At 46.1% G+C, this 13,829-nt stretch overlaps 1 protein-coding gene across 1 annotated transcript in view; it reads left to right on the top strand.

Moving 5' to 3' along the window:
* PCNX2 (pecanex 2) overlaps nucleotides 1-13,829 on the top strand; it is an 809,726-nt gene that overhangs the window by 283,928 nt on the left and 511,969 nt on the right. The window contains exon 9 of the mRNA XM_063917734.1: nucleotides 9,334-9,469. Coding sequence (XP_063773804.1) covers nucleotides 9,334-9,469 — 136 coding nt within the window. The remainder of the gene's footprint in view (nucleotides 1-9,333; nucleotides 9,470-13,829) is intronic.

Below are 13,829 nucleotides of genomic sequence, written 5' to 3'. Positions count from 1 at the left end.
ACAGCCGCAACCACAATAGGTTGGTTGATGTGAAAAGGGGACACCACCTTAGGAATAAATTGCTGACGAGTTCTGCGTTCAGCTCTGTCCTCTTGGAAAATTAAGTAGGGATTCTTGTGAGACAACGCCCCTAGTTCTGACAGACGTCTTGCTGAGGCCAAGGCCAATAGTGTGACATTCTTCCACATAAGGTACTTTACGTCAACCTCCTGTAACGGTTCAAACCAGTCCGATTAGAGGAACTGCAGCACCAAATTGAGATCCCAAGGTGCCTTGGGAGGCACAAAGGGAGGCTGGATGTGCAGAACACCTTTCAAGAACATCTGGACCTCAGGGAGAGAAGCCAATTGTTTCTTAAAGAAAATAGACAAACCCGAAATCTGGACTTTAATGGAACCTAGGCGTAGGCCTACATCCACTCCCGACTGCAGAAAAAGCAGGAGACGTCCCAGATGAAATTCCATCGCAGAATATTGTCTGCTCTCACACCAAGAGACATACTTCTTCCATATATGGTGGTAATCTTTAGACGTCACCCCTTTCCTGGCTTGGGTCATAGTCGGATGACCTTGTCAGTAATCCCTCTCCTGGCTAGGCTCAGCCGTTCAACCTCCATGCCGTTAAACGTAGCCACAGTAAGTCTTAATAGACGAATGGGCCCTGTTGAAGAAGATCCTCGCGAAGAGGCAGAGGCCACGGATCTTTGAGGAGCATCTCCAGAAGGTCCGCGTACCAGGCCCTTCATGGCCAGTCCGGAGCAATGTGTATTGCTTGAACCTTTTCCCTTCTTATTATTTTTAGAATTCTTGGGATCAGAGGAAGTGGAGGAAACATGTACATCATCTGGGAGACCCACGGGGTTGTTAGAGTGTCTACCGCCACTGCTTGTGGGTCTCTCGACCTGGAACAATACCGCTTGAGCTTCTTGTTGAGACGAGAGGCCAGCATGACGATTCATAGATATCCCCACCGATGTGTCAAGCACCTGAACACTTCCGTGTGAAGGCTCCACTCCCCCGAGTGGAGGTCATGTCTGCTGAGGAAGTCTGTTTCCCAGTTGTCTACTCACGGAATGAAGACCGCCGACAATGCCATGGCGTGTTTTTCCACCCAGAGGAGATTTTTTGACACCTCTGACATTGCTGCTCTGCTTTTGTTCCGCCCTGTTGGTTTATGTACGTTACCGCCGTTACATTGTCCGACTGGACTTGAATGGCCTGATTCCGAAGTAGGTATGAGGCCTGCAGAAGGGTGTTGTAGATAGCCCTGAGTTTCAGGATGTTTATTGGAAGGACGACTTCCTGACTTTACCATCTTCCTTGAAACTGCACCCCCTGGGTGACTGCTCCCCAACCTCTGATGCTTACGTGCGTGGTTAGCAGAATCCAATTCTGAATCCTGAACCTCTGACCCTCAATGAGGTGAGAAGTCTTTAGCCACCGCAGAAGGAAGATCCTGGCTCTTGGTGACAGACGGATCTTCTGGTGCATGTGAAGATGTGATCCGGACCATTTGTGCAATAGATCTAGCTGAAAGGGCCTCGCATGAAACCTTCCGTACTGAAGCGCCTCGTAAGAGTCCACCATTTTCCCCAGAAGGCGAATGCACAGATGCACCGAGATCTGGGTTAGCTTAGCTTCAGTACAGCCCGAACCATCGACTGGATTTCCATAGCCTTCTCCACAGGAAGAAACACTCTCTGAGATTCCGTGTCCAGTATCATTCCCAGAAAGGAAAGCTTCTGTGTCGGTTCCAGATGAGATTTTGGTAAGTTCAGAATCCACCCGTGATCCAGGAGTAGTCTGGTTGAGAGGCGAATACTGTCCATTAACCGCTCCCTGGACGGTGCCTTTATCAGAAGATCATCCAGGTATGGAATTGTGTTCACTTCCTGTTTGCGGAGTAGAAACATCATCTCTGCCATCACCTTGGTTCCATGGAGAGACCAAATGACAGGGCCTGGAACTGGTAGTGGCAGTCCTGCAGTGCAAACCGTAGATAAGCCTGATGGGACGGCCAGATCGGAATGTGAAGGTATGCATCTTTGATATCCAGAGACACTAGGAATTCCCCCTCCTCCAGACCTGAGATCACCGCTCTCAGAGACTCCATCTTGAATTTGAACACTTGTAAGTATGGGTTCAATTACTTGAAGTTCAAAATCGGCCTTACCGAACCATCCGGTTTCTGTACTACAAACAGGTTGAAATAATATCCCCTGTTTTGCAGATGAGGTGGAACTGGAACAATGACCTGAGTCTGTACCAGTTTTTGAATGGCATCCTGTAAGGTTATACTTGCTCCCTGTAAAACTGGTATGCCTGATTTGAAGAATCTGTGAGATGGTAGCTCCTGAAACTTCAGTCTGTAGCCCTGGGAAATAAGATCTATGACCCAGGGATCCTGGCATGATGTTGTCCAGGTGTGACTGAAACATTTTAGTCGGGCTCCCACCTGCCGGTCTTCCAGGCATCGCAGGCCACCGTCATGCTGAATGCTTTGATGAAGCAGATCTTGAGCTCTGTCCCTGTGAACCTGCAGTTGCTGGTTTTCGTGGTTTACCTGTAGCATCTCTGGTGACTGTAGAAGAACCTCTCGTTTTGCCCTTAAACTTGGCAGTCCGAAAGGGCTGTAAATTAGGTACTGAGTAAGCCTTCCTGGCTGGGTGAGCTGCAGAAGGAAGATACGTTGACTTACCCGCAGTAGCTTTGGAGATCCATTTGTCTAGTTCATTTCCAAATAAGGCCTCTTCTGTGAAGGTAAACTAACCAAGGTAAGACAGCGCTGACTGAAATGAATTGCAATATTAAAATATATTTAATAAATCATTAATAAAAAACATATGACAAACATTAATAATTAATAATCGAATATCTCACTGCTTTGATACATTCATAGTCACCATGCATGGATTGAAGTTTGTAGATTGCTTATTGGAATGTCCCTGTAGGATCCGCACATTTCTAATGTCCCTTATCCTGGGGTCGTAGCACAATCCCCTGGCCGAATTTATAAGTTAAAGACAACGCTGGAGGATTATCTGTCCCAGTATTTAGGCAGTACAACGGGGAAGTCCTCACCAGTATCGCGTAGCAGTCTTTCAGATTCGGTCCTTGTACATGGATTTTGGGTGTAAATAGCGCTATTTTCCGGTGTCCATAGGGTTCCAAATGTAAAGATGAATCCAATGCAGGTGATTTAGGCTAATACTGGTGAGGACTTCCCCGTTGTACTGCCTAAATACTGGGACAGATAATCCTCCAGCGTTGTCTTTAACTTATAAATTCGGCCAGGGGATTGTGCTACGACCCCAGGATAAGGGACATTAGAAATGTGCGGATCCTACAGGGACATTCCAATAAGCAATCTACAAACTTCAATCCATGCATGGTGACTATGAATGTATCAAAGCAGTGAGATATTCGATTATTAATTATTAATGTTTGTCATATGTTTTTTATTAATGATTTATTAAATATATTTTAATATTGCAATTCATTTCAGTCAGCGCTGTCTTACCTTGGTTAGTTTATTTTTATTTATGTATTGTTATAGGTGTGACTGTCCTATATAGACAGCTGCTATATATAAATTGGAGCCACAACTTAAAGCGCCCCTTCCAAATTAATTTTTGGTTTTTTCCAATCCTTTGCTCTTCTGTGAAGGGTAGGCCTTCCACACCTTTCCTGGAGTCTGCGTTGGCAGTCCACTACCATAGCCATATGCCTCTGTGTGCTGACACTGCCATAGCAGTTGTGCGTGCATTAAGCAAGCCTATTTCTTTTATGGCTTCCAGTCCTGTATATGTTGCAGGAGTAAAATAATCTCCCCCTTAGGCAAGGTACCTAACCCATCAATTAGGTTACCCGACCATTTTGCGATGGCCTTAGTAATCCACCCACATGCTATGGTGGGTCTCTGTGCCACCCCAGCAGCTGTATACAAAGATCTGAGTGTATTCTCAATTCTACGATCAGCCGTGTCTTTTAGGGAGGCTGCACCAGGGACATGCAATACAATTTTCCGTGACAGCCTGGAAACTGATGCATCCACTATCGGTGGATTTTCCCATTTTTTTTCTATCCTCAGGAGGAAAGGGAAAAGGATGAGATCAACCTATTAGGGATTTGAAATTTCCTATCAGGATTAATCCACAGTTCTTCAAACAGGGTATATTTAGTTCCTTTGACACAGGAAATAAGGTTCCTCAGTCTCCTCCGTTACCTTATCAGGGATATGCAGATCCTCTCTAATAGCTTCTATGAGAGCCTCTATTCCCTGTGACAGAGTAGCCTCCTCCACCTCTGCATCCACCTCCCCTTCCCCCATGTCTGATCCCTCATCATCAGAATCAGACTGCAGGATATGGGCCAAAGGACGTTTTTGCGGACAAATGGCAGGGGACTGAGACATTGGTTTGGGTACTGAGTCTCTGTTCATAAACTCAGTCATCGATTGTCTTAAGTATTGTGGCTTCCTTAGTTTCTGCTAACAAGCAGAAATTGCGATTATATTGCAATTTGTGCTTGTTCAATGGGGAAGGCTTCGGTCAGCATGCTGGGCGACTTTGCCCAGCGATGGGCGGCTCCCAGCACGCGATTCAAACGACAGCAAATTCTGCTATTTAGCAGAATTTGCTATCCTTACTGAATTAGGCCTTTAATATGGCCATGGCACACTACTGGTCTTAGCATTTCCTGGATGTCATTTATGATGACTTTTAGAACCCCAAGTGCTAGAATGTCTTGGCAGCCGTGGCTAAGCTAGAACTTTAAGTAAAACTTACGTGCAAGGCACAAACTTAATATCATTTGGAAAAGCATGAGGACGGGGAGGGATTAAACTCATATAAATTGTTATACAGTAGTTTGATTGACATACCACAGTGCAGGGCTCTTGCTGTGCACAATGATATGTCTTCTGCTTGTTATAGAAGGAGTATGATGAGGCTATGAATGTTCACTGCTTCTTAAATGCTTCCACCAGGGTACAACAGATAAGACAATGATCGGTGGTGATAAGGAACAGCCCTTATCTCAAGCAGGTAGTTATACAGAAATGGTGTGAGTAACTGCTGAATACCTGACTGCGGCAGAGAAGTAAAGTCATAGTATGTTCATAGCAATATGTCACCTGATACCATTTCATCAGAACCTGTTTAATGCATGACCAGTGATGATGGTCAAATTCCTTCTCTGCATCCAGGGAAAGGGTATAAAAGGGGATTATCTGGAACTTGCCTTGTCCAGAATTAAGTCAATTTATTTATTTATTTTTGTTATGTTAGCGGAGGACCAGATTAATACTAAACACTATTAGTTTGGCATATTGCTTAAGGTATAGGGTGAAGAGACCTGAGGGGCAGAGGTTTTTGTATAGTTATTATTTGGGATTCTAGCACTTTATGGGGCAGTCTCCATCCCAACGGATGGTATAAAATGGATTCTAAAAGTAATAAAAAAAGAGTTAATATAACCTTCTAAGCATTGTGTATTCCTCAAAGGTAAATGAATTACTCTATAACATTGAGTTCCTCCACTGACCAGTTAGCTCCATACCTCCTAACTGTCCCGATTTTCGTGGGACAGTCCCATTTTTTTTTAACTGTCCTGCTGTCCCACCCGCGGGCCGCAGTGTCCCATGGTGGGGGGGCAGTGGGGAGGCTCTGTCACTCGCGAGTCGCTGCTCTGCTTAGCAGAGAAGTGGTGAATAAACGCTGTGCGCGTGTGTCTATTAATGGAGACAAGATGGACTGGGTGCATGGCCAGCAGCTCATGGGGGCATGGCTCGCGATTGTGGTATTACCGTGAAACCATGCTCCCTTTACTGAGGCCATGCCCCCCTTTTCCCAAGCACCTGCGGCTATGCCTCAGCAGAGTACCACTTTCTCAGGCCACGAAGTTGGGAGGTATGTAGCTGTAATGTTATGTGAGACATAACGTAAAACTGCAAGTAGGGATATGGTCTACAAAAAGGCTGCATCTCCTTCTTGAGATTCAGTTTGAAGCTGTTAGTGTCATATTTCACATTATATAATCTAGCACAATAAGAGGCAAACTGCACTTTTAAGAGTACGTGTAACTGGTTGGCAGGACTTCTGGGCAAGGTAGGGGACAGGTTTCAGGAAAATGTAGATTTTTTTTGCAAAGAACCTTCAGAGTTCTGCAGAAGCTTGGTATTATGGGACAAGACCAATTCAGTTAACCTAGACTCTATAGTCCTCAATTATGATTTAAGTCCCCTTAATTAAACCTATAACAATACCACCGTGGGGTATAGACTGGTCCACTAGGAGCCTTGGGCACTTTAAGAATTTGATAGTGTACACTGGCTCCTCCCGCTATGCCCCTCCTACCAGACTCAGTTTAGAAAATGTGCCCGGAGGAGCCGGTCATGCTGAAGGAAGCTCCTGAAGAGTTTTCGGCATTTATTTTCTCTGTTTGTTATTTTCTGCAGGACTGGATGGCACCAGACTGCCTGTTTCGTGGGACTTAGGGGCAGGTACGGCCAAACCTCTTGAAGGGTTAATGGTCCCATTCCCCGCTGACAGGACACTAGCTCCTGAGGGAACTATTTGCATGTCCCACCATGGCAAGCATGCATTCCCGCTGCACGCCGCCACCCCTAACAGAGCCAGAAGAAAGAAGAGTGGTGAGTACTAAAGTGGCGTCCCGGTTAGCGGGTCGCCGCCCATTATGACGGCATGAAGGTACAGAGACGCATGGCTTCTATGGGGGCGGCGGAGTCTCAGGACTCAGTACACAGTGCGCACACACTGCTTCTGAGGGAGCGAACTGAGCCTAAGAACACTACGGGTGTACACAGTACCCAGACAGGCATTACAGACTTAAAAAGGCGACTGACTCCATTTTAAGCACTAAAAATTACTTCAGCCGGTAAAAAAAAAGCGGGAAGACCGCGCACCATTGAAGGGGCGGGGCTTCACTATGAGCGAATCCAGCAGCTCACTAGCGCCATTTTTCCTCTGCAGTGGACACAGACGCTGACTGACAGGGTCGCGCAGCTCCTCCGGAGAGACTCCAGATTACCTCAGCGGTAACAGGGGGTCATAGCAGAGGGGGGGGGGAGCGCTTACTAGTGTACTAAGGGGGTAATTCCAAGTTGATCTCAGCAGGATTTTTTTTAGCAGTTGGGCAAAACCATGTGCACTGCAGGGGAGGCAGATATAACATGTGCAGAGAGAGTTAGATTTGGGTGTGGTGTGTTCAATCTGCAATCTAATTTGCAGTGTAAAAATAAAGCAGCCAGTATTTACCCTGCACAGAAATAAAATAACCCACCCAAATCTAACTCTATCTGCACATGTTATATCTGCCTCCCCTGCAGTGCTCATGGTTTTGCCCAACTGCTAAAAAAAATCCTGCTGCAATCAACTTGGAATTACCCCATAAATCCCCAATCTGGGTACTTTAGTCTGCAACCTGGCTAAACTTGGCATTAGCAGTAAGGGCGCTGTGTGCTGGCTCCAGGCTATCTCTGTGTCTCTCTTGAAGGGCTGTTTTTGGGTTATTTGTGCTTTTAACCTGTTCCTGTGTGTGTTTGTGCTGTCACTGTCACAGTATGTCAGACAAAGAGTGTGTTTCTTGTAAGGTACAGTGTTCCTCTTCTCCAAGGGGTTCACTACAGTGTACTCAGTGCAGTGCACCCTCCCAGGCTAGCGGGGCAGAACCAGGTTGGCTGGATTCCATTAGGGGAATGATCTCCAATATTTCCACTAAATTGTCCCGCAATGAGAAACTAAGGAAGCCTCCTGCCGGTGCAGCTTAGCTGTGCCCGCAGGAGACCCGTCGCCATCTTCCTGATTGCGGCAGCTACGTGTGACGTCACGCAGCCACTGTGATCACATCCCTGACATGCCCCGTTCGGCTGCCTGCGCCCCCCGTTCGGCCGCTTCCGCCCCCGCAACGCTCCGTCTCCTCCCTGGAAATAAAGCGTTGCCCTCCCCCCTGTTCTGCTACTGCCTCTGCCTGACTGACAGGCAGAGACGGTTGCATTTTCTGCTGCATCTTTTTCTCAGAAATTGAGGTTGGATCGCTTATCGCGATCCAACCTGGATTAGGCCCTAAGTTTAAAAAAAGTCAACACTCACAGCATGCTCTGGTAAGTACTGGGTTCCAAGGGAGAGAGTGGTCTGTGAAGGCATCCATGTCTTGGAGAAATAACTAACCATTAACAACGCTAACTTGCCCATGTATCCCCATGCATATGATTAGGAATCGGTGCATCGCTATTTATATAGTGGGATTTTCCCATGGTGACTGGTCTAACTATAGATCATGGGGATTCCCCACTCTAATGCAATGTGTGCTAATAGTCCATCTTAGTATTTGCACAACTTGTAGTATTTGCCTAAATTATGAAATATACACATTTTACATAGTACATACATGGTGAAGACCACCCGTTGCATACATATTATTTCATAGTATGCAATGTTTTTGGATATAATTAAGGGCCATGTTTTTATGGAAATTACATACAATTCTTCTTGAGCAAATCACAGAAGGTAAGTTTATTATTTAAGTTATTGAAGTCGTCCTCAAAACTGAATTTGTTTTGCATAAACATCATCTTTAAAAGTCATATGAATAAAAGAAAAGATGAAAAATAGGTGAGAAACACTTCTAGTACAAGCAAGTGAACTGTAGGAATAGTAACAAAGAAAAACGCCTGATTCAGGGGTGGATGCATTGCCAATGTCAGTCATATTGGAGCATTTTTGCTACTGTACATGCGTCTTATGTCGCACCACATGCAGGGAGAAGTGTTTTGGTGTTCCTGGGAGGTGATAGGCCAGTGTCCTAGCGCACACATGGAGATGGTCTGTTTTATGGGTGCGCCGCGGTAGTTGCATGGGCCTGACGGTGCATACATAGACACTGCATCGGGCTGACAGTGGGCGTCCCAGTCCTTGCACATTCGGACACACACATGTACACAAGGGAAGAACTTTGTAGCGTCATTTGCATAAAGTCACAGACAGGTGCCCGCCAATAGACACAGCTGCGGGCGCTCCTGCATCCACCTCTGAATCAGGCCCCAAGTCTGCAATGCCCATAGTTACATACACTTGGTTCAGGAACATGCACATTTACAGACAGACTTGTGTTCACCTACGCATCAGCCCATGTATACTTGTAATAATGATACATGTGTTGGTTGACATTTTGGCACTGAATGATGTAGTCACCTCCAACTATTCTCTTAATGAATAATGTGCTTACCAAATCATAGTGATGAAATGGAATGCTACAATAGTTATATACATTAGTTAAAACAATCAGTGTTGACATATGTATTAATATATTACAGAGAAACAGAATTCAACTCAGAAACGGAAACAATGTCAGAAAATCAGGGACTCTTTTCTGATGACCCTGAAGAAGAATCATTCCAAAAACAAGTCTCATTAATGGTTGCAAAAATAAGTCAATGCGAGACACCAGAAGTAAGTGCATGTTCTTGGTATTCAGTTTTGATTTTGTGTGTGTGTGTGTGTGTCTGTGTTGGGGGCATGTGTTGGGGGGCATTATAAACTGATTACACCATAGAGCAGCACTTGCCAAACTACAATATTAACTCTAACTCTAAAATTAAATATTGTGGGACCCTAGCAAATTACCATAGAACAGTATAGCTAGAAAAATCATCAAAAAAAATAAAAAGCTAATTATTAACATAAATATAGGGCCTATTTCTGCAGCAGGGTACACTGTGTTCCACAGGGAAAACATTGCATGTAGAGTGGATCTTGATCCAGAGGCACCAACAGGCTAAAAGCTTTAGGCTGTCCCAGGATGCACTGGGGCCTCCTCTGTAACCCTGCCTCCAGGCACTGTGAGCTCAGTTTTTCAGTTGGTACTGCAGCAGCAGGTCACCATAACAGGAGGGCTGCACGGGGCAGCCCTGAAAAAGCTTTTTATGACAGAAAATTTCTTCAAAACTGGGCTGTCAGCACTGTATGTCATGGTGACACTTCAGCGCTGCAGCTCCATCAGACATTAGCTCTCCTGGTTCACGTGGCTGCTACGGGGAGGCGGTAAGAGGGTCCCCCAGGTGGAACCCGCGATTAAATTGCGTTCCAATCGCATGTCTAGGGAGACGGACTGTGACGCTGGCGTGGACACTGTCACCGACCAGGGACCCCACAATATCCGCCAGGGCATAGGAGTACAGGTCGGGTGTACTAATGCCCCTGTTAATAAGGCTCCGTAGTACCGGCGGTGAGGCCCAGCATAGGGGAGTCGGCGCTTGACCTGTAGACCCTCCCTGGCCCAGGGTGACATCTACTGCAGATTTTCCTGCCTTGGCGCTTCCTCACACTCTCCCTCACTCCCTGACTAAGACAGTTGCTCTGGCGTGGCCCAGCCGGCATTGGTTCTCAGACATACAGGGTCTATCAACAGAGCGTCCTCTTCTACTTCCTCAATGACCAGACCTCCTCGTTCAGGGCCCTTGTCTCTATCCAGACTTGGCCAGACTGGCTTTGACGGCGTGGCTCTTGAAGCATCACTCCTGGGGCCAAAGGATTCTCTGAGGCGGTCATTCAAACTATGTTGAAAGCCTGTAAGCCGACGTCTGCTCGGATCTATTATAGGGTCTGGAATTCTTACTTCACCTGGTGTCCTGATAAGAACTATGATGCGTACAGATTCAAAACATCCAGAATCCTGGCTTTCCTGCAACACGGCCTGGACTTAGGCCTTAGTCTGGCCTCCCTCAAGGTTCATATATCTGCCTTGTCTGTTTAGTTTCAGAGAAAAAATACCTAATGTTCAGATGTTCATTCAGGGCGTTATTAGGATTCAGTTTCCCTATGTCCCTCCTGTGGCTCCATGGAATCTGTCCGTTGTCATGATTGTCCTGCAAGAGTCTCCATTTGAAACTCTTGAGTCAGTGGACCGTAAATGGCTTACAGCCAAGGTCCTGTTTCTGCTGGCTATTGCCTCTCCTAGAAGGGTGTCGGACTTAGGCGCTTTGTCCTGTCGTCCACCATTTTTAATATTCCATCGTGACCGGGCAGTTCTGAGAACTCGCCAAGGTTACTTACCTAAAGTGGTGTCATCTTTTCACCTTAACCAAGAGATTGTGGTTCTGGCCTTTATCTCTTCTGACTTGTCCCCCAAAGAACGGTCTTTGGATGTGGTAAGGGCTCTCCGTATATATGTGGAGAGGACTGCCTCTATCAGGAGGTCAGATACCCTTTTTGTACTGTTTGGTTTCCACAAACGTGGCTGGCCTGCGAATAAGCAAACCTTGGCCAGATGGATTAGAATAGTGATTGCACAAGTTTATGCGCAGGCTGGACTCCCAGCTCCTCCGGCTATTAAAGCCCATTCTACTCGGTCTGTTGGACATTCTTGGGCATCTCGCCGTGGCGTGTCTGCTGAACAATTGTGCAAGGCAGCTACGTGGTATTCAGTGAACACGTTCATTAAGTTCTATGCCTTTCATACTTCCGCCTCCCAGGATGCTTCCTTTGAACGTCAGGTTCTCATACCCACTAAGGCGAGTCCCCTCCCTTGAGGAACTGCTTTAGGACATCACCTGATGTTTTTCCTTTGGAACACAGTGTACCCTGCTGCAGAAAAGGAGAGTTATGGTAGTCTTACTATGGTTAACTCTCTTTCTGCGAGGTACACTGGGTTTCACAGGGCGTCCACCCTGACACACCTAGCTTCTATGGGTTTGTATGTCATTAACCGCTGGTCCCTTCTCCTGTCGTGAGAATGTGATTCTATGTGACTAACATCTGCCTTCTCTCTTACCTGCTCCTACATTGGACTGGTTAACGAAACTGAGCTCACAGTGCTTGGAGGCAGGGTTACAGAGGAGGCCCCAATGCATCCTGGGACAGCCTAAAGCTTTAGCCTGTTGGTGCCTCTGGATCAAGATCCACTCTACACCTGATGTTTCCACTGTGGAACCCAGTGTACCTTGCAGAAAGAGAGTTAACCATGGTAAGTCTACCATAACTCTCCTTTTTCTCATAGAATCATTGGACAGGTGGCGATAATATAGCCTGACATGGTATGACACATCCCAATATGCCCCTGGTATGGCATTAGACATCCCCACATACCCTTAAAATGATATCAGGCAACCCCACTTACTCCTGACATGGCATCAGACTTGCTTTCTGTACATACCCCTTTAATGGTATCAGACATCCCACATGCCCATGACATGGCATCAAACATTTCTACATATACCTGACATGGCATTAGACATCCCCATATACCCCTGACTTGGTATAAGACATCCCAAAATACCCCTGGCATGGCTTTATACATCCCCACATGCCCCTGACTTGGCATCAGATATCCCCACATGACCTTGACATTGCACCAGACACCCTCATATGCCCCTTAATTGGCATCAAACATTCCAAACGCCCTGACATGGCATCAGATACCCCACATATGCCCTGACATGGTATCAGACATATCCACATGCCCTAGACATGGTATCAGACATCCCCACACCCCATATGTACCTGAAATGGCATCAGGCAGCCACCCGTACCCCTTACATGGTTATCCCCACATGACCTAACATATCATCAGATCTGCCCCTTATATGCGCATCATGGCACCCTCCCCATCACCCTTCCATAGTGTTGTTATTATTATTATTATTATTATTATTATTATCCTTTATTTATGTGGCACCACAAGGGTTCTGCAGCTCCTAACGAAGTACATAAACAAATGGGCAAAACAAGAAAACATTGACTTACAGTACAAGACAATGTAGTTTAATACATGGGGCCAGATGTAATGACGCCCGAGATAGCCGGAGGTGCGAGATGCTAGACGAGCTCGAATGTTTTTTTTTTTAAAGAGGCAATCACTTACAAGGCATGGTTTTGCTTTGTAAGTGATTGCCCCTGTAAAAAAAAAGTCAGAGTTCGGCCGACATCTTGCACCTCCGGTGATCTCCCTTGTTTATAAACATTGCTGAATCAGCGGTTATAACACTCAAAAAACTTGCAGGGTGGCAGAAACCAAGGTTTTGGTGTCATTGTAGGGAGTATGGAGCAGATGGCAGTTTATGTAAAGAAAGGAGGAGGGCATAAGACATAAGATCAGTGATGTAAAAGGAAGTGGATTAGGTGAAAGCTTTGAGAGTGAGTGTGAGAAGCTTGAATTTGGTTTTGAAAGGGAAGGGGAGTCAGTGTACAGTTTATAGGAGAGGGGAGAAAGATGTTGTATGTTTGTAGAGGAAGATAAGCCAGGCAGCAGCATTGAGGACAAATGGGAGTGGAAAGAAGTGATAGTCAGGGAGGCCAGTTAGGAGGAGGTTACAGTAGTCCAGTCTGGAGATGACCAGTGAGTAGATGAGGGTCTTAGTAGCATCCAGGATGAGGAAAGGTCTGATCCTGGAAATATTTTAAATGGAAATGGCAGTACTGTGAAAGGTATTGAATGTGTGGTTCGAAGGAGAGAGAGAAGTCAAGGGTAACGTTATATGTCTTCATATCATATTGTCATGGTAGGGAATTCTTGTGGACCCGGCATGGACTCTTTCGGGGTACAGCAGGTGGCGCTAGATGCAGAAAGCTTGTAATTTCACAAGGAAATTACTTAGAACATGAATGTGTATAAGCCGTGTTATAGACACATCACACCTTCCTCCAACTCAGAGCCGGCCCTAACCATTATGATGCCCTAGGCAACATTTTGGCTGGTGCCCCTTAGCACCACCGCTGGTTCCGCCTCTGACCTTGCACCTCTTTCCCAGCTTCATCACCCCTCACTTATAGCAGTCCTTATTTTGGGTTTGTAGTTTGTACCCCCTATATTTTA

The sequence above is a fragment of the Pseudophryne corroboree genome, chromosome 4, assembly GCF_028390025.1.
Source record: "Pseudophryne corroboree isolate aPseCor3 chromosome 4, aPseCor3.hap2, whole genome shotgun sequence".
Taxonomy (NCBI): Eukaryota; Metazoa; Chordata; class Amphibia; order Anura; family Myobatrachidae; genus Pseudophryne; species Pseudophryne corroboree.
Note: the sequence above shows the minus strand (reverse complement) of the source record. Positions and strands in the feature narration are given on the sequence as shown.